The following is a 25,420-nucleotide window of genomic DNA, read 5'->3' as shown; positions in this document are numbered from 1 at the left end:
CATATGAGAGCATGAGGGTGGGAATGGATGTTTGTGTCTGTGTGTGCCTGTATGTCTGTGTCTATATGTCAGGTTGGGTATCAGACGCCACCTCTCTGGGGACATCTCAGGCCCTCCAAGGTTTGGAGGCCTATCTCCACCCACCACCACTTCCCCTGCCGGTGGCGGACTCCCTCAGGTGTCGGTGTGTTGGTGGTTCTTTGTGTCTGGGGGTGGGCGTCCGGGTACACACCGGCTCACTCCTTGGCGGCCGCTTGTCGGGGCCTGGGGCCTGGGGCTCGCTCGGGCCCCTTTGGAGGTGGGGTGCCCCCGGCCTCTCGGCCTGGGGCTCGGTCACTCAGGCACAGCTGGGGGCCGGCGGAGCTCACGGGCGCGTCACTACAACTCCCCCTGACTTCTGCTCCGCGGCTGCTGGGCGAGCCCTCATCTGGGACTCTCCTCAGCTCTTACTGGAACAGTGGCGCGGCTGCCCCTCTGTTGGTCTTCCATGGTCTCTTGTGTTCTGGGGGCCTCTGGATGTCTGGAGTTTTGATCTCCTCCATACCCGCTTCACACCCTGGAGGATGGGGCTGTGGCCCCCCCACACTCCCTAGCAGATCATTACATGGAGAAACCTTTGGAATGCAAGCATGCTGATCCACACAGGTATGCACACATGGGTATTCACAGACGCGGACTAAAGCTTTCTTGGCTGCTGCCTCAAAGCACACTGCGCTGTCTATCTTGCGTGCTGCACAATATCGTTTATTATTTAGTAAATATTGATATCTATGACTAGCTAGTTTATTGTGATGGTGCTTTGTTTTCTCTATTATTATGTTGCTCTTTGTTGTTTGCTGTCTCCTCTGTTTGTTTGTTTTTTTGTTTGTTTGTTTGTTTGTTTTTTCTCCATACAGGTGACCCAGGAGTTCTTTTTTTTTTCTCTCTCTTCCCCCCCCTTCTCACCATCTCTTCTCCCCTTTGGTTTTCTTTCTTTCTCTCCCCCTCTTTCTCTCATTCATTCCCCCTGTCCTATTTATAAAAAAAAAAAAAAAAAAAAAAAATGACAAAGGATGAACTGAAGCTCTGCCATCACGTAATGTCGCATACTGCTGTTTCTGATGTCATTTAAAGAAAAAAGAAAAAAAAAAAAAAAAAAAAAAAAACTAACATAATCATCCTGCTGCAACCAGGTTTCTGTAAGGCAGAGTAAATCAATTTGTTGATCAATTATTAAGTCATGTACTAACAGAGACTTGGAGGAGAGAGACCTAATATTTAATAATCCACATTTCACTGTTTTACTCTTTGGTTCAGATGTGGATACTGTATTGTTCTTTCTTTGTGATTGTTTATGTTTAAGTTGTTTGTTGCTGGTTTTTAGTTTGTTTTTTGTCTTTTTGGAAGCTGACACGATCTCTATGGAGATGGGTTTTTGGGGGGGTAGCAGGAGGAGAGAAGCTGCAGAGAGGCGTGTAAGACTGCAACTCTGCTTCCTGGTCCCAACTCTGGATAGTCATATTTTGGGGGGTTTAATAAATTTGTCCATATTTCTAGAAATGAGAGCTGCTCCATCCAAAGTGGGATGGATGCCGTCTCTCCTAACAAGACCAGGTTTCCTCCAGAAGGTTTGCCAATAGACTACTTGCACTAGGGCATGTGACGTATTTCCGTTTCCAAATAGTACCGCTTGTGCGCTTCCGGTACGTTTGCTTATCTATCGGTAGCTATGCTAATGTCGCTTCAGAATGAGTATAAAAAGGAAAGTATTTAAAACAGAACATTTTCAAAAACAGGAGAAGAAATACTCCGAGCATTGCTGTGTCCCACTTTGTTCAGCTTCAGCCAAATTTAATGGCATACTAAGTTTTCATGCCTTTCCGACCCATTCCGACTTGAGAAGACAATGGCCGGTAAACATACGCCGGGATCATTTCACGATCACCTCTCACACCAGGGTCTGCTGCAGACACTTTGCCAGTGATCAACTCATAGAGCCAACAACCCTCGATGGTCGAAGGAGGCTTATTAAAGGTGCTGTACCAACACTTTTTGAGTGGAATGGCTATAAAGTTGAACCACCGCGGCGTAGTGTTTGGGAGAGAACGGAGCGGCGCCCTGAACTAGTTCCTCCTGACGATCAAGAAGAGCACAGTCTTACAAGAGATCATGACTACTGCTCAGTCCCTGAGCCGTCTGCATTGGACATATCTGCATCAGCTGCAGAAGACCTGTCCAAAGACGTGGAGACTCTGAGGAAGGAAATACAGGAGTTACGTGTCCAGCGAGAATTTGGGTTACAGCGTTTTGCTGGCTCCGACACTGACATCCGATTCTATACCAGGTACACCTAAGTTCTATTCAAGCTAACTGTTTAAAATATACCAAGGTCACCATCAGTTAAATTTCGAAAGTTTTTCCAGTCTTAATGAAAACAAAATAGATATTTACTTTTCATCTCTAATCTGTATGCTGGTTCGGTTAGTGACAAGGAACTATTCAAACAATCAGGCATTGCTGAGAAGTTGACTGAAGACATGGCAGTGATGGTAGATAAGGGCTTCCTAATCACTGATTGTTGTAAATGCAAAGTGTACTGCCCACCTTTTCTATCTAAGCAGAAGCAGATGCCAGCATACCAGGTTAAGGAGACGCAGGCCATAGCCAGACTCAGGGTACATGTGGAGCGAGTCATTAGGAGGATCAAACAGAACAAACTTTTTGATAGCATCATTACCATGTCACATGTTTATAATATCAACCAACTGTTTGCAGTGGCATGTATGCTGTCAAATTACCAGAACACAGCATTAGTTAAAAAATGGGTTAAGTGAGACAAGATGGATTTTTCCCAAGACACCAGTGCCAGTAACTTATGGAAAATGACCTGCAGCTGAGGCCACTACAGTTGCATTTCTTCCTTCTCAGCTGACAATACTTGATTACAGAACTGGTACTTGAGTGCTGATAGTTGAGTTTCAGTTATTGATAATTCAAATTCATTGCAAATGTTTAATGTTAATAATACTGTTTAATTATATTACTATATTACTATTCAGATTCAACAAAACTGTTTATCAAAATTATAAAGTAAATCACTAAATCGTTTTAAAATCATAAGTGACATTGAGCTTTTGGAACATCAAAAATACCATTTGTCATTTTCTACAGTTCAGTTGTGTTATTGTCTAAATGTATATCAGTATGCTAGGCATGGAGTTTTAAATACTTACCATGTAAATAAGTTCTGCACAAATTCAATGTTTTAATGTGTGTTTTTAAAAATTAAATTGATGCCATTGCTTAAATAACAGTTTATTGATGTCACATAAAGGTAACATGTAACAACAAAAGAATTCATGAAATATATTGAAAATAAAACATCAGTTATTTTGTTCCAGCCAGCCTGAAGGATCTGTTTTTCTTTTTGCTATGTTTTCACTGTTCATTTTTTCCAAACACAGGTATCTTGGCATATATATGTAAAAAAAGAAATAGTCTGCCTTTTCTCTGATTGCATTGTGCACATCTGTATCCATGTATATTCTTTGCACTAGGTAGTCCTCTTGTGCCCACACAACAAAGTCACACCACTGCATCCCACTGATGAGCAGTTGTCCTTGCACTTGCCAGTAATATGCGTGGCTCTTTTTTAGTTTAGGGGTACCACATTCCATCTGCACATATTTGCAGTCAATAAAGTTTTGTACATTGGGACATTTGAATTCGACGAAGCCAAACTGGGGGTATTCATTGGGGTCAAAAACAACACCATCAGGAGATGCAGCAAGCAATGGGGTGAATGACCAGACCACAGGGTGAGTAGTTAACATTCATTAGCCTACTATACTCTGCTGCTATTGCAGGCTCCATCTCAGTTCCTCTCCTCATGTCTGCTGTCTGCCTTGTTCCCTTCAATATACGCTCTGCTAGTGACTCGGCCGAGCTCTGGCCTCTGACGTGACACACCTCCCGAAACCTAGAGGCAGTCACTCTGGGCCTGCGGAGCTGATGCCACTCAGACGAAGAGCTTTGCTCACGTGTAGCTTCCTCTATTTTGTGAGCCATTTCCAGAGTTACAGACAAGCTTTTCAGATGCAGAAGCTCTTCTTCTGAGCACACAAACACACAATCTGATGGCAAGATGTCATACCCCTCCAGAGGCAAGTGCGGTGTTGGTGGTGCATCGCGGTGTAGTGTGATGTACCGGGTTGTCAAAACCGGCTGCTGATATGACAGAACACTGCCCTCCTGCACCAGCCCAAAGGCACTTTCCACAAGGGGCTTGTCAGGTCTCATGTTCATTGTGGTCACACGTGGTCTGTCCTCAATATTAAATTTTGCATATGCCTCCGTTATTCTGAACAAGCAGGGATCTGGTAACGGACCCACCATGCCTCTGTAGAAGCCACTCCTAAAGAAAACATCAATGACAATAATGTAAGGAAGAAGGTTGTTATACTGAACAACAACTAAACTAAAAGGTGTAAAACAGTGGTGCATAAGTTAGAGACTGGGATGTATATGTACATGACTGAGTTAGCCGTCTTCAGAAAGTGTAATGTATGTAAATTAATACCTATTCTGACACATGTATGTATGAAAAAAATAGCAACATACATTTGTAACACATGAAACCAAATTTTACAAATCTAATTACCGTACTCCAGTCTGGGCCATCCTATTTGGTACTGGCTTAGTGAAGATCATGGAGTTGATGGGTCCTGGCCTCACACCCTAACAGAAGACACATTTACTATGGATGGTGTTGCTGTTCATATGTAAACATGGACTAATTCAAAAACTTTAACCTCATTTAAATTACCACTGTCCGTGGCTTGTGCCATTGCTGTTCAGATTCCGTGCAGCTATGCACAGGGGGGACAACCGGCACTCTGAGTTGTGAGTAGTGTGCTGTTTGGAAGAGCAGTGCCACTGTGTGATTGCACATAACAGCGCCTGCCACACAGGAGCACTGGCTATGTGTCAGTATCACCGGCGATGAATCCAGAAGCTTAATCTAAGAAGAAAGAACGAAAATTAAAAATGTAACATCTTCATGGAAGAGCCGAACAGGAACATAGTTCAGTGTTATGGTTACGCACCCTCCTGAATGCTTAGTGTTTCCTTCTCTCCCTATTAAAACAACTTAACCATGCTTGATAACTGTAATAACTTAGATTGTGTATATTTGCAGTATTAACTTGTTGTCAAATGTTTCTGATCACCCAAACACACGTTGATTTAACTATCTGACTAGTCAAATTAGGAGTGATAAAGCAGGGAGACAAGGAAAACATTCAAGTTGATGGGCCTTTAGGAATGAACTTAACTAATGCTTAAATGAACTGAACCCCACTGAACGGGGATTAACAACTTTACACAGCTTCCTGCCTACACTTAGTCTGTGTGGTGCCTCACTCTTCCTCATTGACCTGTAGCACAGGGCTCTCACACCGACCTCCCCTGACAACCTGTCTTTATTGGACACTGAATAAAGATACAAGTACCATTAGCATTATTTCTGTATTACTCATTTCAGCATGTCTTAAACATATATATTTTACACTTAGCAAGAGTAGCATTAGGTAGTTAACTACCTCCATAGTTAGCCAACTACCTAACGCCATTATAACAGTGTCTAACTACAAAAGTGACATTAGTTAAGAAAACCTCAACTATAGTTTAGGACGACATAAAACACCGTTTAAGAAAACATGTAATGTAGAGAACTGACATCAAATGAAGGACATAGCGGAGTAACGTAGTGTTTGCATTTGACGTTAGCTAGCGTTTCTTTGTCGGTTAATTTACGTTTTCTTACCTTCGTAGTTGTGTATATATGATGCAGCATATAACTTAAATCCTTTATCTAATTTGCTGGCGGGGGTAGTCGTCACTCTGCAAATCCGATGAACATCGGTGATGTTCAATTTTGGGAGCTCTTGTAGGCAGCGAGTGTAGAACGTCGCCATGGTTTAACCGCACCGGAAGCACTGGGGCAGGACTACATAGAACGCGGAAGTGTTAGTGCAAGTAGTCCATTATCTATGAAGCCCACATCGTTTCTGGGACACCACTCAGACAGTCAGCAATTTAAGGAGAACATGCGGCTAAACATGTCACTCCTGGTCTGATTGGGGAGGGGACCAGAGAAAACTACAGAGTCCGACATTGTTTTGGCAAAGTTGCACACCGATTCAATATTGATTTTAGTGACCTCCGATTGGCGTAACCGGGTGTCATTACTGCCGACGTGAATTATGATTTTACTGAATTTACGTTTACCCTTAGCCAGCAGTTTTAAATTTCCTTCAATGTCGCCTGCTCTGGCCCCTGGAAGACAATTGACTATGGTTGCCGGTGTCTCTAGCTTCACATGTCTGAGAACAGAATCGCCAATTACCAGAGTTTGACCCCCGGCGGGTGTGTCGCCGAGTGGGGAAAAACGGTTAGACACATGAACGGGTTGGTGGTGTACCTGGGGCTTCTGTTTAGGACTATGCTTCCTCCTCACCGTGACCCAGCCGCCCTCTTTCCCCAGCTGCTTGGGGTCTGCCGGGGAACAGCTAGCGGGGCCTACGCTATCTTCGGCTGCACCAGCTACAGGGGCCTGGCTAGCTACGGGTGAATGAAGGGTGCGAAGCCGAGTCTCCAATTCAGTAATCCTGGCCTCCAGCGCTGCAAATATGCTACATTTGTTACAGATATCATTACTGCTAAAGGAGGCCGAGGAGTAACTAAACATCTGACACAATGAGCAAGAAAGTGCAGGAGGGACAGGTGAAGAGGCCATGGTGCTACGAGCTAAGCTAAGCTAGCGAGACAGTGAGTGAATACTTTGGCTATAAATTAGGTAGTGAGTACACAGAAAGTGTGCTTCGGATGAAGCACGTGAAGATTATACTATGAAAGAAGAATGTATTTAAAAGTTGTTAATTAAATTGCTAAGCAAATAAGCTACTCAGAAACACCACTGTGTTTGAGAAGGAACAGGAAGTGATACTCTACCACAGAGCGGTATCAAAATAACAGCCTAAACATTGGCATCACAGCTCCTACTAGTGGTGGGAGGTTCATGATTTCAAAAGTGCTTGTTCATATTGAATAAAACTCAAATGTATGGAATGAGCCTTAAATTTATTGAGTGAACCTTGAAAATATTGAATTAAGCTCTGAATGTGAAAAGTACCACAAATACATTGAATGAATATCTGAATATACAGAAAAATCTCCTTGTACAGTATCTGTAACAACTGAAAATAAAATAAATAAATAATATTAACAAAGGTCAATCAAATGGACCAATATAGCAAGGCCTTGATGATCCACTTGATAAAGTAAATCCGTTGGGCATCTTTCTTGGCCTTAAGACAATAGTTCTCATGGCTAAAGAACCAAAAGGGACAGGCAGCAAAAAAAAGAAAAAAAGAAAAAAAGACTCAAAATATGTAACATTTGACGTCTGATGTTTGATTCAAGATCAATACATTGATCTGAAATTCAATATGTATTTTAAAACTATGTCTCTTACAGCTTTTTTTGTGGTGACAACATATGAACAGAAGCTTTGCAGCCATGTGACCGTTTACCACGTCGTTTTAACTTGTTGGCTGTTTTAGACATGTAATAATCCTGAAACAAAGTGAAACATCTACAAAATATTATGTAGATGAGATAAACTATGGCAACTTTGAGTAAAAAACAAGGATATATTCTCTCTCAGAGGAAATAAAAAAAATTCATGGCAAGCATTTTGCTCATTATGTGGAGAAACTTGGCAAGGGAGAGTTGACAATGGATGTTATCTTGTGCCCTCCAACAGTGTTTACTGATGTTGTGAAGTGTAACCCTGGATTTCTCACTGACTTCAAACAACATGATTTATATCGTTATGTTAACAACAACTCCTGAATTTATACTGGAAAAGATCTGAAGACCTACAAAGGTTTGGATGCCTATAAATTTTTGTGTCAACACGGGTAACAAACCACAGTCACTGCTCAGGTACTTACCTGATTTTTGTTACATTTTGATATTGACAAATCTCTGTGCGTCATCCCTTACATTATCAACAAGTTAACGTTGCTCATTTGTGATTAATGACAGTGATACCTAGGTGAGTTGTTGAGGATATCTGTAATTTTCCATCAGCAAGCGCTGCTTTTTTTGCCTCTGTTAGCTGCTGTTAGCTCCTGGTCCTGCTATTCGCTGTCATGGTCTGGGTGGGTACCTGCAGGTCTCCAACAGCGGCCCCTCCTCCTTTAGGCGGAGTTCGGTTGCTCCTCCCTGGCTGACCACCTGTGAGCAATTATTCCAGCAGTATATCAGACCTGCGCTCTCAACCGTTCATCGCCTGAGTATCTGCTATCCCCATGTTAGTCAAGTGGAGCATCATAACTCTGTCCAGAATCCGTGTGATGACTTACTTGCTCTCCTTGTTCTCAGAGGTAGCACCTGCAGTGGAGGTCTTGTCTCCCTCACTCCCGCCTTCCTGGACCTGGGCCGCTTGCTGCTGATACGACGTGGCCTGCCGGCCCACCACTCACTTGCCTGCCTCCCCACGTCTCGACCGCTTCCGGGCCTTCCGTCCCACCTGTCCCCTCCACCTGGAACCAATGCCCCGGCCCCTGCCTAGTCCTGTTTCCGCCTCCCCGCTGCCTCTGCTATTCAGCCGTCTCCTAGAGGTGTCTAGGTCACCCTCCGTTATCTTAGATTATCCTACGCGCCACTAGTGTGGTGGCGTTGTTTTGTTTTTTGCTTGTGTTTGCCTGTGGGCGGAAATAAATCCTTTGTTCCTTATCATCTCGCTTCCGGGTTGGTTTCTGCACCTGTGTCCATCTCTGTTCCCTCGTGCCGCTGGGCCGTGACATTCGCAGCTGTTACTGAAACTTTTTTTTGAAGTGGATCTAAGGTTGGCAGACTTGAACTTAGCAAATAAACTGTTGATATATTAGAATGTAATCAAACTGTTGATCAGAGGAAAAGAAGTTTAAAAGTTTGGGATGCCAGCATCTAATCTTACCTGGCAAAATGTTTTCTTTTTTTGTTGTTGTTTAGCCGTCTCTTCTCAGCATGTCTGATTTGCTGATCATAACTATTTGCAATAATATCAAGATTAAATTAAATATGTTCATGTAGGATTTATTATGTTAGAACCTTAACTTCAGTTCAGAAGTGAGGCTTAAGGTGAGGAGGAAGAGGATGAGATGAAGATGAGAAGGTGAGAGTAGTTGATGCTTCTCTGTCAACTAGATGAAGAAGATGAGAAAGAAAAAAGTAGAACGCAATAATGAAAAAAAAATGTAAAAAATGATTGGTTTTAAAATTTTAAGTAACTTATAATTGTTATACTATTTATCTGATCCCCGTTAATCTGTTACTTGGGTTCTTTCCGTATTCTTTTGAAACAACAGGAAAGTGATTAAAAAAAGATTCTTTCCATCATGGATGATTGCTGCACCCAACCACACAGCAGAATGTAAGCATTGTGAGGAAAAAAAAAGAAGTGATAATTTCTATGTAAAGTATGTATGTCTAAGGAGCTTGGAAACAAGGCGACTGGACTTCTTTTCTTTCTTGAAGATGTTTCACTTCTCATTTGAGAGTTTTCTTCAGTTCTAAAAGCAAATGGTGAAGAATTCCATGCATTTAAATCCCACTGGGAATTGTCCCTTAAGAAGGTCATAGACCCACTATTGTGCCTCATCACATGAGCCAAGGTGTGAAGAAAGGTGTGGGTCATTATCAGCAGAGGTTTTGGGTGAAACAATTGTGAGACCCTCCCTCACCCCATCATATGACCTATTGAGGTCACTTGACGCAAGATGTGAGTGGGGGTTTAGGGGTCTGGTAAGGATCTCAAAACTGGATTGTAGGTGGCAGATAGTTGGTATTGTAAGCCACTCCCTCTGTTCAAGGATGGTCGTTCACCGTGCACATAGGTGGAGCATTTTTGACCAAGAAGATGGGTGGTGTTAAAGAGGAGGCCTTCTAGTATGTCCACTGTGCCATGTCCACTCTGAATGACCATTGAGTGATTCTTTGAACTAGAGATTTAAACAATTAATTAATTAGCAAAGGACTACACTTCTCAGAAGTTGGACAATATTCTTTTTTTTTTCTATTTTAGGCAAAATTTTATTGAGAAGGTGTGTACATGCAGACAACTTGAAGTATATGATTTTGTATCTCATATGTGATGATCTTGTGATGATTTAAGGGCCACAGGCTAAACTGTTCATGTTTTCATGATAAAAGAAAGGTCATCTAAGTTTTACACCTTCCACATACCTGAGGGAAGTGACTGTGTCCATGCTGTGGGGTTATTTTGTCCAATCAGGTTCTTTACTTTCTCCTGACACACCTTTCTTTTACATGCATGAACTCTGTACTCAGTGAGTCAGTGATCCCTGTGAAGTTTGAACTTTCCTTCTGAGTGTGGAGGTAAATAATAAACTGGCAAGGTAATAACAGTGGATTGCATTTGTATAGCGCTTTTCAAGGAACCCAAAGCGCTTTACAATTCCACTATTCATTCTCACACTGGTGGAGGCAGCTACAGTTGTAGCGACAGTCATGATCCCTGGGACAGAAGCGAGGCTGCCATATCGCACCATCGGCCCCTCTGGCTAACACCAGTAGGCGGCAGGTGAAGTGTCTTGCCCAAGGACACAACGACCAAGACAGAGAGCCCAGGGATCAAACCGGCGACCTTCCAGTTACAGATGCGCTTCCCAACCCCCTGAGGCACGGTCGCCCAATGTCAGGTAGGCAGACTCAACCGAAAATGCATTGAAAGAAAAATGACTTTGTCAGAATGACACGACAGTCATGATCCCTTCTTTAATGTTAAGTTTTTGATGATTTTGTTTGCTTACATAATTCTGTGCTTGTGCTATCAGCGGTTTTTCAAATATTTTCATAATATATAACAGAAAATATTGCTCAGTTGTAAGGACAAAACCACAAAGTCTAACACAAAAGAAACGGATTTGTAGGTTTATAAGGGAAAGTTTTATTGTGATTATTGTGCTACATATTTAAACTATGATTATGTTATATTATTCTGAAAGCTTCAACCCTTCAATCCTCTAGTGCATGGGGTCAAACTCCAGTCCTCGATGGGCAGTGTCCTAAACCTTTCCATGTGTCCCTGCTGCAGCACACCTGAATAACATCAGTAGGTCATTAGCAAGACTCTATAGAACTTGACTGCATGCTGAGGTGGCAGTTCAACCATTTGATTCATGTTACAGCAGCTCGTGAGTGAATATGGTGCAATAAAAGTACTTTTGGAAGTACTTTTTTCCAAACACTCACATTTACAGTGGGGCAAAAAAGTATTTAGTCAGCCACCGATTGTGCAAGTTCCCCCACTTAAAATGATGACAGAGGTCAGTAATTTGCACCAGAGGTACACTTCAACTGTGAGAGACAGAATGTGAAAAAAAAATCCATGAATCCACATGGTAGGATTTGTAAAGAATTTATTCGTAAATCAGGGTGGAAAATAAGTATTTGGTCACCTCAAACAAGGAAAATCTCTGGCTCTCACAGACCTGTAACGTCTTCTGTAAGAAGCTTTTCTGTCCCCCACTCGTTACCTGTATGAATGGCACCTGTTTGAACTCATCATCTGTATAAAAGACACCTGTCCACAGCCTCAAACAGTCAGACTCCAAACTCCGCCATGGCCAAGACCAAAGAGCTTTCGAAGGACACCAGGAAAAGTATTGTAGACCTGCACCAGACTGGGAAGAGTGAATCTACAATAGGCAAGCAGCTTGGTGTGAAAAAATCAACTGTGGGAGCAATCATCAGAAAATGGAAGACATACAAGACCACTGATAATCTCCCTCGATCTGGGGCTCCACGCAAGATCTCATCCCGTGGGGTCAAAATGATCATGAGAACGGTGAGCAAAGATCCCAGAACCACACGGGGGGACCTGGTGAATGACCTGCAGAGAGCTGGGACCAAAGTAACAAAGGTCACCATCAGTAACACACTACAACGGCAGGGAATCAAATCCCGCAGTGCCAGACGTGTTCCGCTGCTGAAGCCAGTGCATGTCCAGGCCCGTCTGAAGTTTGCCAGAGAGCACATGGATGATACAGCAGAGGATTGGGAGAATGTCATGTGGTCAGATGAAACCAAAGTAGAACTTTTTGGTATAAACTCAACTCGTCGTGTTTGGAGGAAGAAGAATACTGAGTTGCATCCCAAGAACACCATACCTACTGTGAAGCATGGGGGTGGAAACATCATGCTATGGGGCTGTTTTTCTGCCAAGGGGACAGGACGACTGATCCGTGTTAAGGACAGAATGAATGGGGCCATGTATCGTGAGATTTTGAGCCAAAACCTCCTTCCATCAGTGAGAACTTTGAAGATGAGACGAGGCTGGGTCTTCCAACATGACAATGATCCAAAACACACCGCCCGGGCAACAAAGGAGTGGCTCCGTAAGAAGCATTTGAAAGTCCTGGAGTGGCCTAGCCAGTCTCCAGACCTCAACCCCATAGAAAATCTGTGGCGGGAGTTGAAAGTCCGTGCTGCTCGGCGACAGCCCCAAAACATCACTGCTCTCGAGAAGATCTGCATGGAGGAATGGGCCAAAATACCAGCTACTGTGTGTGCAAACCTGGTAAAGACCTATAGTAAACGTTTGACCTCTGTTATTGCCAACAAAGGTTATGTTACACAGTATTGAGTTGTATTTTTGTTATTGACCAAATACTTATTTTCCACCCTGATTTACGAATAAATTCTTTACAAATCCTACCATGTGGATTCATGGATTTTTTTTTCACATTCTGTCTCTCACAGTTGAAGTGTACCTCTGGTGCAAATTACTGACCTCTGTCATCATTTTAGGTGGGGGAACTTGCACAATCGGTGGCTGACTAAATACTTTTTTGCCCCACTGTATTTAAATTTACTTGAGTAGGGTTAGGGGTTCCCACCTAAGCATGCAGACAAGTTCTACAGAGTCTTGCTAATGACCTACTAATGAATCAGTTTGATATGATCAATAATTTCACTGTTCCAAAGTCTAAAGTATTTATAAAGATGTATTGTGATCAGAACCAAGTGGTACAAATTACATGTAACCACAGTTTCTCTACTTGAAGCTGCTGACTTTGATGTGCCCACAGAATATGTTGAAATCTTTGTGGTAAAATGGAAAAAAGAAACTTCCCCTTCTTCTAGGGGCCTCTACCACAGCACCTTGGATTTACAGTTTTTTCTGATTGCTTAAGCCCTTTTTTTGCAACTATTGGCTAATTTTGCAAAACTCTTCACACAAATAAGAAAACCTGTCACCCAATCATCAAAACATTGTAGTTCTCTTGCAAAAGCAAACACAGCTAGATTAACTCTTCACACCTTCGTAAAAATGGTGTTTCCGTATCAAACAGTGCACACAAGCCATCATCTACTAAGCACACAATGCGCCAACTGCACACTGATGGTATGAATACAAAACACATCTGGCTTTTGCTTTCTCTGTGCACAAGGTAGGCTATGTCAGTTTGAGCTCATACTTCTGTCATAGATCCATAAGCATAGAGGGATCCAAACTTCAAGTACTGGTGTTTATTCAAACACATCAAAACAAACACAAGTGTTTATTTCCAAGTATAGGATTATTTGCAATCGCCATAATGACTATATGGGTTACGTGGTCTGCAGTGAACATGCTTCCTCTGCCCCCTCCTCGTCTTCCTCTTACTCCTCCTTGTCCTTGTCGTCCTCTTCATCCTACTTCTTCACCTCCACGTCCTCTTCCTCGGCCTCCTCTACTTCTCACTCTTCCTGCTCCCTCCATTGTACTCCGCACACACAGCTTACCTGTATTATAGTGCTTAGGTGAACGAATTATCTAAGAAAGTCTTCACATGTGAAAGTGTGCCAGACAGTTGGCAAATTAGTGTTAATGATAGCCATACATGTGTATACTTTTGCTAGGAGTGTGTTGGAAATTTGGTAATTGAGTGTTGTTCAGTGAATTGTGCCTACAGTTTTGCAAAGTGTGTGTTACAAAATTGCAAACTGAGTGCAAAGCAGTTTTTGTGCTTTTAGTTTTGCAAACTCAGTGAGTGGTTTTGCTATAAGTCTGAATAGTTTTAGAGATTGTGCTACAGGAATCACAGTTAGGGTTTAAGCATTCAGAAAAAACTGTAATAGCGGACTGCAAGGCCTACAGGCGAAGACAGCCAGCTTCAACACCACGTAAGCCAAAAGGGATAGGGCTGATTAAAATCGCTTCCCCTGTTAACAGACCCCTTAGCACTGAGACTCCTGGTGAATGTTTTAAACCCTTCATTTTCAAAGGAGCGGTGTCACTCTCAAGTGAGCCTGAAGATGAGCGTACTATGACCATTTTACGTGACACAGGTGGCTCATAGTCCCTCATACTGGCCAGTGCACTTGCCTTTGATGAAAAGACTGCCAGCGGCACTGATGTTATTGTTAGAGGCGTTGGAATGACTTATGTGCCCGCCCCCCTCCATCGAGTCTGGGTGCAGAGTGACCTAGTAAGTGGTATTTTTCCTGTAGCTGTGTGTCCTTGCTTCCCAATTGAAGGCGTGGATTTCATAATGGGCAATGACATTGCAGGCGGGAAGGTTTATCCTACCCCAGAGGTCACAAAGACTCCTGACCCAAGTTCTTTGTCAGATGTTTTAAGCCGGCAGCACCCGGATGTATTTCCTGTAGGTGTTCTTACCTGGTCACACGCCCATCGGCAGGGAGAAGTGGTTGACATGTCAGAGTCAGTGGTCGGCTCTATTTTGGAAAAGGATGTGATGCCCTCTGAGGAGGAGGTGGGTCCTGATGCCAAGGAAGTGGCTCAAGAAGTAGCTGAGCCTGCTCCTGAACCCGCAGCCCCCCCTCTCCTCACACGGGAGGCCCTTATTATAGCTCAGAAAGAGGACCTGTCGTTAGCCAAATGTTTTGCCGCCGTAGATGAGAGTGATGGTCCGACAGGAGACAGGAAGCAGACATTTTCAAATTCAAATTCAAATTTTCTTTGTCACACATACACAACCATACACAGTATGACATGGGGGTGAAATGCTTGTAGCTGTACAATGCCCGACCATTAAATGACAGAAGAAAAGTTTTACAATATTTACAATTTACAGTTTACTACAGAATTTACAAATTAACTTAGGAATTTACAGTAAAGAATGTGCAAATAGCAGAAGAGATTATAAAGATTATAAATTATAGGATTATAGGAAATGTGTGGTGGTGCGTGTGGTGACGTGTGTGAGAGTCCAGTCCTACACCTGGTTCAGGGCCCGAATAGCCTGTGGGAAGAAGCTCCTCCTCATTCTCTCTGTTTTGGCCTTAAGGGAGCGGAAGTGCTTCTCAGACCTCAACAGTGAGAAGAGTCCATTGTTGGGATGGGAGAGGTCCATCATAATCTTCCTAGCTTTGGACTTACACCGCTTGGTGTAGATGGACAGCAGGTCAGGGAGCTGTGATTGAATGATGCGTTCGGCTGAGCGCACCACTCTTTGCAGATTTTCTGTTTGTGATGGATTGTTAATGCGCAGGTGGACCTCAAAGCCAGGGGAGGACTGGAGTGTAGTCCAACAGATAGTAGTCCCGGCTAGTTTGTGTCAGCACGTGCTACAATTAGCCCATGACCATTCATGGTCAGGACATTTCAAATCAAATCAAATCAAATCAAATCACTTTTATTGTCACATCACATGTGCAGGCACACTGGCACAGCACATGCGAGTGAAATTCTTGTGTGCGAGCCCCACAAGCAACAGAGGTGTGCAAAACACAACAACACAAACGAGCAAAATACAAGAATGGCCAACCTGAAACTAATAAATATATGTACAATATATAATAGTGTATGCATTTCTGGATGTGTATACTAAATGTTTTTCTACGTGTGTGTGTGTGTGTGTGTGTGTGTGTGTGTGTATACACATTTTTACAAATTAAATAGTAAAAAATAATAAAATAAAATATATAAAACAACATATATATAACATTTGGGGATAACTAAAACATATGACCGTGTTCTGCAGCACTTCTTCTGGCCGGCAATGAAGGCAGATGTTGCAAGGTATTGTAATACTTGTCACACGTGTCAACTGGTGGGCAAACCAAACCAAACTGTGCCCCCCGCCCCACTATGTCCAATACCTGCTGTTGGTGAGCCATTTGAGCATGTTTTGGTCGATTGTGTTGGTCCGTTGCCAAGAACACGGGCAGGTAATCAGTTTTTATTGACCATAATGTGCTTGTCCACGCAGTTCCCCGAAGCAATTCCTCTGCGGAGGATCACCACTGCAAACATTACTAAGGCGCTAATCTAATTTTTTACCACCTTTGGTCTCCCAAAAACAGTGCAACCAGACCAGGGAACTAACTTCTTATCCCGAGCATTTAAACAGACTTTAATCTCCCTTGGCATTTCTCATTCTGTGTCCAGTGCTTATCACCCAGAGTCGCAGGGTGCACTTGAGCGTTGGCACCACACACTTAAGGCCATGCTGAAAAAGTACTGCCATGACACGGGCAGAAGTTGGGATGGTGGTGTCCCCTTTGTACTGTTGGCGATACGCAATGTTAAGCAGGAGTCCTTAGGGTTCAGCCCAGCTACCCTTGTGTTTGGCCGCGAGGTGCGGGGCCCACTAAAGATGTTGAAAGAGAGGTTCCTTAGTGAGGGTGTTCCAAAAACTAACGTGGCAGATTTTGTGAAGACGTGTAGGGATCGCTGGCAACGTGCTACCTCATTAGCAAAAGAGGCCCTGTGTACTTCCCAGGCAAGCATGAAGAAGTGGAACAACAGAAAGACTGTGAAAAGACATTTTCAGGATGGAGATAAAGTTTTAGTGTTGCTACCGGTGCCTGGTTCTGCTCTTTCGGCCCGTTTTGCGGGACCGTATGTTATAGTGAGGAAGGTGTCTGAGACAGATTATGTCCTCAGTACTCCAGAACGCAGGAGGAAAACACGCCTGTGCCACATGTTAAAACCCTACCATGATAGGGAAACCCATGAGACTGTTGCCAGCGCAGCAACCTCCAGCTCTGTCTCTGCCACCGTGCTGAGCGTAGAGGCCAGTGCTGACGACGATCTGCATATGCTTTCTGAGGGACAACAGTGTGGGCGGTTGGCGAATTCAGCTTACTTAGCCGAGGTAACGGCCCACTTTTCTCATCTGTCCCCTTCACAATGCAAAGATGTGCTTAGCCTACTGCACTCTTACCCTTCTCTCTTTGGTGATGTGCCCTCACATACTAGTGTTTGTGAACATGATATCAATGTTGGTGACGCAACCCCAATCAAACAGCACGCGTACCGCTGCCCCATGGGAAAGCGCGAGGTGATGAAGAAGGAAGTCAGTTATTTAGTAGAGAATGGTTTGGCACAACCGAGCCACAGCCCTTGGAGCTCCCCATGTTTGCTTACGCCCAAGTCTGATGGCACCCCACGTTTCTGCACGACTACCGGAAGGTAAATGCAGTGACTGTCTCTGATTCTTTTCCACTTCCTCGTATGGAGGATTGCATTAATAATATAGGTCCTGCCACATTCATTTCCAAACTGGACCTTCTTAAAGGGTATTGGCAGGTGCCTTTGACCCCCAGAGTCTCCGACATTTCTGCATTTGTCACACCCGACCATTTCATGCAGTACACCGTGATGGCGTTTGGCATGAAAAACGCTCCGGCCACATTTCAGCGTTTAATGCAGCTGGTGTTGGGGGATGTGCCTCAGTGTAATGTGTACTTGGATGATGTAGCGATATACACAGACACGTGGGAAGAGCGTTCCAGCGGTTGGCCAAAGCCTCGTTAACTCTAAATCTCGCTAAGTGCGAGTTTGCCAAAGCGGCAGTCACCTACCTGGGAAAGCAGGTGGGTTTCGGGCAGGTTCGCCCGGTAGAGGCAAAAGTCGAGGCTGTCCTCAGCTACCCGGCCCCAGCCACTAGGCGGGAGTTAAAGTGGTTCCTGGGCATGACTGGATACTATCGCTGTTTTTGCAAGAACTTTGCGGTAGTTGTGGCCCCTTTGACAAATCTATGTAGCCCCAAAATCCCTTTTGAGTGGTCAGGGGAATGCCAGCATGCATTTGAGTCTGCAAAATCCCTCCTTTGCAGCGCCCCAGTACTGGCTGCCCCCAACTTCTCTCAGCTTTTCAAACTGGAAGTCGACGCCAGTGCCACCGGAACTGCTGTTGCAGGACGACGCAGAGGGTATGTGTCACCCAGTCTTGCAGCACTTCACTGTGTATGTGGGCTCTAGCTCCTTTCCAGTAACGGTGTATACAGATACATATGTATACAATCCCCTTACTTTCCTCCAACGCATGTACAACCACAACCAGCGACTAATGCGCTTGGCATTGCTGGTGCAGGATTATGATCTGGTTATCCAACACAAGAAAGGGACTGAAAATCTGGTGGCTGATGCCCTCTCGCGCAGCACATAATGATGCGTTTGTTCTGTCTTTTGTATAGTGTGAATGTAAGGGGGGGGGGGGGGGGGGGGGGATGTTACATCCTGTGAGGCTGTGGGCGTGGTGTTGTCCTCTCCCTCTCCTCCTCCTTCTTTATTGCCCCTCCCCTGTCTCTCTCTGCCCCTGCCTTCTCCTTTTAGGACACACCTGTTGCTCATCTGCCCTCGTTTACCACCAATTACCCTCAGAGGTGATATAAGCTTGAGAAGAGCAGTGTGGATGTGGGAGAGGCTTCTGGTGGATTTCCTCTGTGATGGTCAGTGTGTGAGTCTGGTCTAGGTGTGGAAAAGGCCTGCTGTGTGTGACTAGCCCTACCGTGCGTGGCTCTTTGTGAGTAGTTCTTAACTGAGCGGTAGTGATGGGCAGATGAAGCTTCATGAAGCACTGAAGCTTTTCATCCAATTGGTTCACCCCAGCGCAAAGCTTCTTGAAGCTTCATTTGCTCTAGTAGGACACCTACTGGACGTAAAAATATTAGTTGGCATGAATTTGAAGAGTGTGGCCTTTTGCACACAGCCTGTAAATGTCAACAACAAAAGGAGTGTGTAAAACATCTATATTGTAGTGATGCAGTATACTTTATATATTTATACTGGCAGTATGGAAAATGATCATTTGGAAATGCTTAAAATGGAAATGATCATTTACTGTGAGGTGAGGTGTGGTTGGGGTGTGGACAGTGGTTGTGCTTTTGTAACGTTGAGGTATGGACAGCTACACACTCAGTCCTGCCTGTTCACATTTTATTCTGTAAAAACTAAATTTTCATGCTTTTATGACCTTTTTAGTGGGGAGAACATAGCTAGGATTTAATGATTTAACAAATCTTTTGAATCCTTTGTCCTCCACAATGCTAACTGGCTGGGAGTCCTCAAACACCATGCTGACCAGGTCTTCATCTATTTGAGATTGTTCTCCTGAGGAAAGACAATAAAGACAAAGCACAAATATAAATATCACACACGTAACTTATTAAAGCTGTATAATATTGTTATATCATTTAGTAACATTACTGCATGCTGTATTATCATGGCATTTGATGGCTCACCTGGTCTTGCTGCACAATCGGTGTTCCCCTTATTCTCATGCAAAGCTCTGTAGTGCCTAAGAATGGATGAGGTGTTGTTGTTACAGTGGAGCAAAAAAGTATTTAGTCAGCCACCGATTGTGCAAGTTCCCCCACTTAAAATGATGACAGAGGTCAGTAATTTGCACCAGAGGTACACTTCAACTGTGAGAGACAGAATGTGAAAAAAAAATCCATGAATTCACATGGTAGGATTTGTAAAGAATTTATTCGTAAATCAGGGTGGAAAATAAGTATTTGGTCACCTCAAACATGGAAAATCTCTGGCTCTCACAGACCTGTAACGTCGTCTGTAAGAAGCTTTTCTGTCCCCCACTCGTTACCTGTATGAATGGCACCTGTTTGAACTCATCATCTGTATAAAAGACACCTGTCCACAGCCTCAAACAGTCAGACTCCAAACTCCGCCATGGCCAAGACCAAAGAGCTTTGGAAGGACACCAGGAAAAGTATTGTAGACCTGCACCAGACTGGGAAGAGTGAATCTACAATAGGCAAGCAGCTTGGTGTGAAAAAATCAACTGTGGGAGCAATCATCAGAAAATGGAAGACATACAAGACCACTGATAATCTCCCTCGATCTGGGGCTCCACGCAAGATCTCATCCCGTGGGGTCAAAATGATCATGAGAACGGTGAGCAAAGATCCCAGAACCACACGGGGGGACCTGGTGAATGACCTGCAGAGAGCTGGGACCAAAGTAACAAAGGTCACCATCAGTAACACACTACAACGGCAGGAAATCAAATCCCGCAGTGCCAGACGTGTTCCGCTGCTGAAGCCAGTGCATGTCCAGGCCCGTCTGAAGTTTGCCAGAGAGCACATGGATGATACAGCAGAGGATTGGGAGAATGTCATGTGGTCAGATGAAACCAAAGTAGAACTTTTTGGTATAAACTCAACTCGTCGTGTTTGGAGGACGAAGAATACTGAGTTGCATCCCAAGAACACCATACCTACTGTGAAGCATGGGGGTGGAAACATCATGCTATGGGGCTGTTTTTCTGCCAAGGGGACAGGACGACTGATCCGTGTTAAGGACAGAATGAATGGGGCCATGTATCGTGAGATTTTGAGCCAAAACCTCCTTCCATCAGTGAGAACTTTGAAGATGAGACGAGGCTGGGTCTTCCAACATGACAATGATCCAAAACACACCGCCCGGGCAACAAAGGAGTGGCTCCGTAAGAAGCATTTGAAAGTCCTGGAGTGGCCTAGCCAGTCTCCAGACCTCAACCCCATAGAAAATCTGTGGCGGGAGTTGAAAGTCCGTGTTGCTCGGCGACAGCCCCAAAACATCACTGCTCTCGAGAAGATCTGCATGGAGGAATGGGCCAAAATACCAGCTACTGTGTGTGCAAACCTGGTAAAAACCTATAGTAAACGTTTGACCTCTGTTATTGCCAACAAAGGTTATGTTACAAAGTATTGAGTTGTATTTTTGTTATTGACCAAATACTTATTTTCCACCCTGATTTACCAATAAATTCTTTACAAATCCTACCATGTGGATTCATGGATTTTTTTTTCACATTCTGTCTCTCACAGTTGAAGTGTACCTCTGGTGCAAATTACTGACCTCTGTCATCATTTTAGGTGGGGGAACTTGCACAATCGGTGGCTGACTAAATACTTTTTTGCCCCACTGTATATCCCAGCTCCCTGGCACATAGCAAACACTTCACTTTGTACAAAAGTCAAGACAGCTCAACATAAATTGTATTGCACCATCAGTATTATGAAAATACATCTTCTGTAGAAATTTACATACCTTGTTGGGAGGAATAAGATCAAAATGTTCCCACACAGGGGAGGACATCCTCCTCTTCTTAGCTGGCCCAGGTGGACGATAGATGATAACAAGTAAGACTGGTTTCTGAGTTTCACAGCTGGGGGGGACAATGTTAAGCATCAGGCTTTCAAATGAATTAAAAGTCTGTCTTGGTCTTTCATTAATTAATAGGCTGGTGTGAAAAATTGCTGCCACACTTCCCCCTCGGCCTGTGCTTCGAGATTTCTGGTAGTTAGAATGACTCGGGGGTGTTGATTCATTTAAACTAACATAATCATCCTGCTGCAACCAGGTTTCTGTAAGGCAGAGTAAATCAATTTGTTGATCAATTATTAAGTCATGTACTAACAGAGACTTGGAGGAGAGAGACCTAATATTTAATAATCCACATTTCACTGTTTTACTCTTTGGTTCAGATGTGGATACTGTATTGTTCTTTCTTTGTGATTGTTTATGTTTAAGTTGTTTGTTGCTGGTTTTTAGTTTGTTTTTTGTCTTTTTGGAAGCTGACACAGTCTCTATGGAGATGGGTTTTTGGGGGGGTAGCAGGAGGAGAGAAGCTCCTTTGATCAGCGCCATCACCTAGTGGGGGTGGGGGGTCATAGTTTGGTCCCACCTTCGCTGTTGTGATTGGTGTGGGGGTAGGGACAGGCTTGGGGCATCGGGGGATTCCCCAGGAGCGTCTTCCTTGGGGGGCTCAACCCGGGGTTGCGGTCATGGCCTGTTAAGGGCTTTGTTGGCTCTTAGGTGATGGTTTTCTCGTGGCTGCGTGCAGCAGGGCTAGGGGAGGGTCTGTGCTGATGTCACACAGTGGAAAATTGTGTTTTTATATTTTGTTTTGGATCAGGCTATGTGTTGGTACATAGTGTCGATTTTATTTGCATGATTTTATTGTAATAGTGATATTGCATGTTTGTTTACTGATATTCCTATTGCATGATTTTATCCCCATATTTATAGTGTGTGTTTAGTGTTGATTGTACAATACTCTTTTTTTTTATTCCACTGTGGACTAAACAGACAATTGTAGGCAGGTGTGGGCGTGAGGTGGGGGCGTTCCCCAAGGTGGCCTATCAGCCGCCAGGTTGACCTGTTAAAGGGGATAGTGAGCGCAGAGACAAGAAAAGCGACACACGAAAGGTGAGCAGGAGAAAAAGGAACGCGTGCAAGCCCGCACGTGTGTGTGGAAGGAACTGCTGCCTGGCTGTGGGGTGCCGCGAGTCGTTCGGTGATCCAGTCCCAACGCAGGAACGGCAACAGTGGGTGGCGATGGCCGCAATTCACAACAGGGCAGGGATGCCCCTCTGCCTGCGTCTGACGGTGAGACAAGGGAGGCCGTGTTCAGGTGTGGAGTGGGGCGGGACTGTGCGGCGATGCGCTGTCAGGAGGAGACAGGTCTGCGATAGGAGCCTCCTCCCTGGTCTGCTGCTGGCAAGTTTTACCATACCGGAAGAGACATTCCTCTCCTGTCTCTTTCAGATAAGGACCATTCGCCCATGTGTGGCTAGACTGTGGGATTATGGGACTGTGGGAGGGTAATTTTAGTATATGGAAAACATGTTTTAGACTTGTTTTAATAGTGTATAGTTATTTCTGCCGGCAGGGTTTTTAGCGGGTTGCAAACACTGTTTTTATTGTATATGGGGAATTTTAACTGGTATTTGTGACTCTGGCTGTGTTTTTTTTTTTTATGGAAATAAATGGTGTGTTCGAAGCCAGCTTAGTTTCTGTGCCCTGAGCGCTGACCTGCTCACTCCCCTTCCTCTTGTATGTGAACGGACTTGGAGGTGAAGATTTAGGTCCACCAGACTTAGCGGCTACACTGACAGACGTGGGTTACTGACCTGGAAGCCTCCCGCCTGCCCCCGACCAGGGGGCAGGCGGGAGGTTCTGGGGGTGCTCCGTCTCCGGGCTGGGGCCCTGGCTGGGCCTTGGGTCCTGGTTGGTGTGTCGCCGGGGTTGTGGGCGGGTGGGTGTATGGGGGCTCAGCCCTGGCGCAGGGTGCCGCCGGTGCATCGAGCCACCTGGGGGGCTCTTCAACTGGTGGGGCAGGCTGTTACATCTTGCAGGAGGTCTCCTCTCTCCAGGAATTGACTCTGCAGGTGGGGAGAGATATAGTAGAGGTGGAGGAAGAATTCCCCCCACCATTCCACCTGCCAGTGGCAGACCCCCTCAGACATCGGTGTGTTGGTGGTTCTTTGTGTCCGGGGATGGGCGTCCAGGTACACACTGGCTCACTCCTGGTGGCTGCTTGTCGGGGCCTGGAGCCTGGGGCTCGCTTGGGCTCCTTTGGGGGTGGGGTGCCCTCGGCCTCTCGGCCTGGGGTTTGGTCACTCTGGCACAGCTGGCTGCTGGCGAAGCTCACGGGCACGTCACTGCAACCCCCCCCCCAGCTGCTGGGTGAACCCTCATCTGGGACTCTCCTCAGCTTTTTCTGGGACAGTGGCGCGGCTGCCCCTCTGTGGGTCTTCCATGGTCTCTTGTGTTCTGGGGGCCTCTGGATGTCTGGAGACTGGATCTCCTCCATACCTGCTTCATGCCCTGGAGGACGGGGCTGTGGCCCCCCCACACCCTCTAGCAGATCATTACATGAAGGAACCTTTTAAAACAAGCGCGTCCATGCTCACAGGTGTACACACGGGTGATCACACCCACAAACTACACCCTTTTTGGCTCCTACCTCAAAGCACACTGTGTTCTGTTGATCTTACGTGCTGCACAATAATGTTTAATATTTAGTATTTACTGTCATATTCCCATAGATCACCGCGATGATGTTGTTTATTATATTGCTGTCTTTTTCTTTGCTTGTTTTCTCTTTTTTCTTTCTCAATAGGTGATCCAGGTGATTGATAGATGTATTTTTTGTCTGTTTGTTTTGTTGGTTTTTGCCCTCTTCCCCGCTGTTTTTCTTTTCCTCTTTCTTTCTCTCTTTTCATTTCCCCCAGTCAAGTCTGTCCCTTGTTCAGTAAATGAAAATAAAATAAACAATAAAAGGTGAATCAAATAGACCAATACGGCAAGGCTGGGATGGTCCATTTGGTAAAGAAAATCCGTTGGGCATCTTTCTTTGCCTTTAGGCAATAATTCTGATAGCAAAAGAGCCAAATGGGACAGGCAGAAAAAAGAAAAGAAGATGAAACGTGGCTGGGTCTTTCAGCCCAAACACACCACGAGGGCAACAAAGGTGTGGCTTCGTAAGAAGCATTTTAAGGTCGTGGAGTGGCCTAGCCAGTCTCCAGACCTCAACCCCATAGAAAATCTGTGGCGGGAGTTGAAAGTCCGTGTTGCCCAGTGACAGCCCCGAAACATCACTGCTCTAGAGGAGATCTGCATGGAGGAATGGGCCAAAATACCAGCTACTGTGTGTGCAAACCTCGTGAAGATTTTCAGAAAATGTTTGACTTCTGTTATTGTCACCAAAGGGTTTTTAACAAAGTATTGAGATGAACATTTGTTATTGACCAAAATTTCTAACATAATTTGCAAAGAAATTGTTTAAAAATCAAACAATGTGATTTTCTGGATTTTGTTTTTAGGTATACCTATGGGTAAAATTACAGGCCTCCTTCATCTTGTTAGTGGGAGAACTTGCAAAATTGGTGGCTGAATAAATACTTTTTGGCCCACTGTAAGCATGTGAGCGTTTTTGAGTTTTTGGGGGCAAAAAAGTGTGAAACTTAAATTACACTTGTTTGTAAATTAACCACTCCATGTTGTGTAGCTTTCTGGATTTTATGTTTATTGGACTACATGTTTATTTATTATACAGGTCATGCAGTGTATATAACATCAAAATTCACATCTTTAATGTAACTGAAATGTTTAATTATGTGGGCTACGGAAAATGAAGTTACAGAATATATAGAACGTGTATACTTATTGCATTTGAATCATTTTAACCATATGTAACACCTGCATATGTGTTTTTCTTTATTTTTTAGAAAAGGCTTTCATTTTGACAGCCCACTTGATTTCCATCCCACCCTAAGAAAATTTCTCTAGATCCGCACCTGGATCCAGGATAGTTCTCCTTGCATACGGAGCACCAGCTGGGCTCCCC

At 44.4% G+C, this 25,420-nt stretch overlaps 1 protein-coding gene across 3 annotated transcripts; it reads right to left on the bottom strand.

Annotated features, from left to right (window-relative positions):
* Nucleotides 1-3,338: 3,338 nt before the first annotated feature.
* LOC146658110 (uncharacterized) lies at nt 3,339-6,943 on the bottom strand. 3 transcript variants are annotated; one of them, XM_085426550.1, is made up of 5 exons: nt 5,804-6,943; nt 5,378-5,469; nt 4,805-4,999; nt 4,640-4,716; nt 3,339-4,393 (listed from the first exon to the last, which is right to left on the bottom strand). In XM_085426550.1, the coding sequence occupies exons 1-5, from the start codon at nt 5,952-5,954 to the stop codon at nt 3,754-3,756; spliced, it is 1,155 nt and encodes a 384-aa protein (XP_085282676.1). In that variant the 5' UTR covers nt 5,955-6,943; the 3' UTR covers nt 3,339-3,753. The 3 variants fall into 3 exon arrangements, with proteins under 3 accessions (XP_085282676.1, XP_085282673.1, XP_085282674.1); XM_085426547.1 differs by lacking the exon at nt 5,378-5,469 and having other exon boundaries at nt 3,345-4,393; nt 4,805-4,893; nt 5,804-6,938; XM_085426548.1 differs by lacking the exon at nt 5,378-5,469 and having other exon boundaries at nt 3,352-4,393; nt 5,804-5,976.
* Nucleotides 6,944-25,420: the final 18,477 nt, after the last annotated feature.

Source organism: Rhamphochromis longiceps, linkage group LG12 (assembly GCF_057381845.1).
Source record: "Rhamphochromis longiceps isolate RC_006_pf linkage group LG12, R_longiceps_female_GT1.1, whole genome shotgun sequence".
Lineage (NCBI taxonomy): Eukaryota > Metazoa > Chordata > Actinopteri > Cichliformes > Cichlidae > Rhamphochromis > Rhamphochromis longiceps.
Note: the sequence above shows the minus strand (reverse complement) of the source record. Positions and strands in the feature narration are given on the sequence as shown.

Coding starts and splice junctions, on each gene's coding strand:
- LOC146658110 (XM_085426550.1), bottom strand. CDS start 5,954: ATGGCGACGTTCTACACTCGCTGCCTACAAGAGCTCCCAAAATTGAAC. Junction 4,717..4,804: donor GGCACAAGCCACGGACAGTG/GTAATTTAAATG, acceptor GTCTTCTGTTAG/GGTGTGAGGCCAGGACCCAT. Junction 4,394..4,639: donor ATGGCCCAGACTGGAGTACG/GTAATTAGATTT, acceptor TGTTTTCTTTAG/GAGTGGCTTCTACAGAGGCA.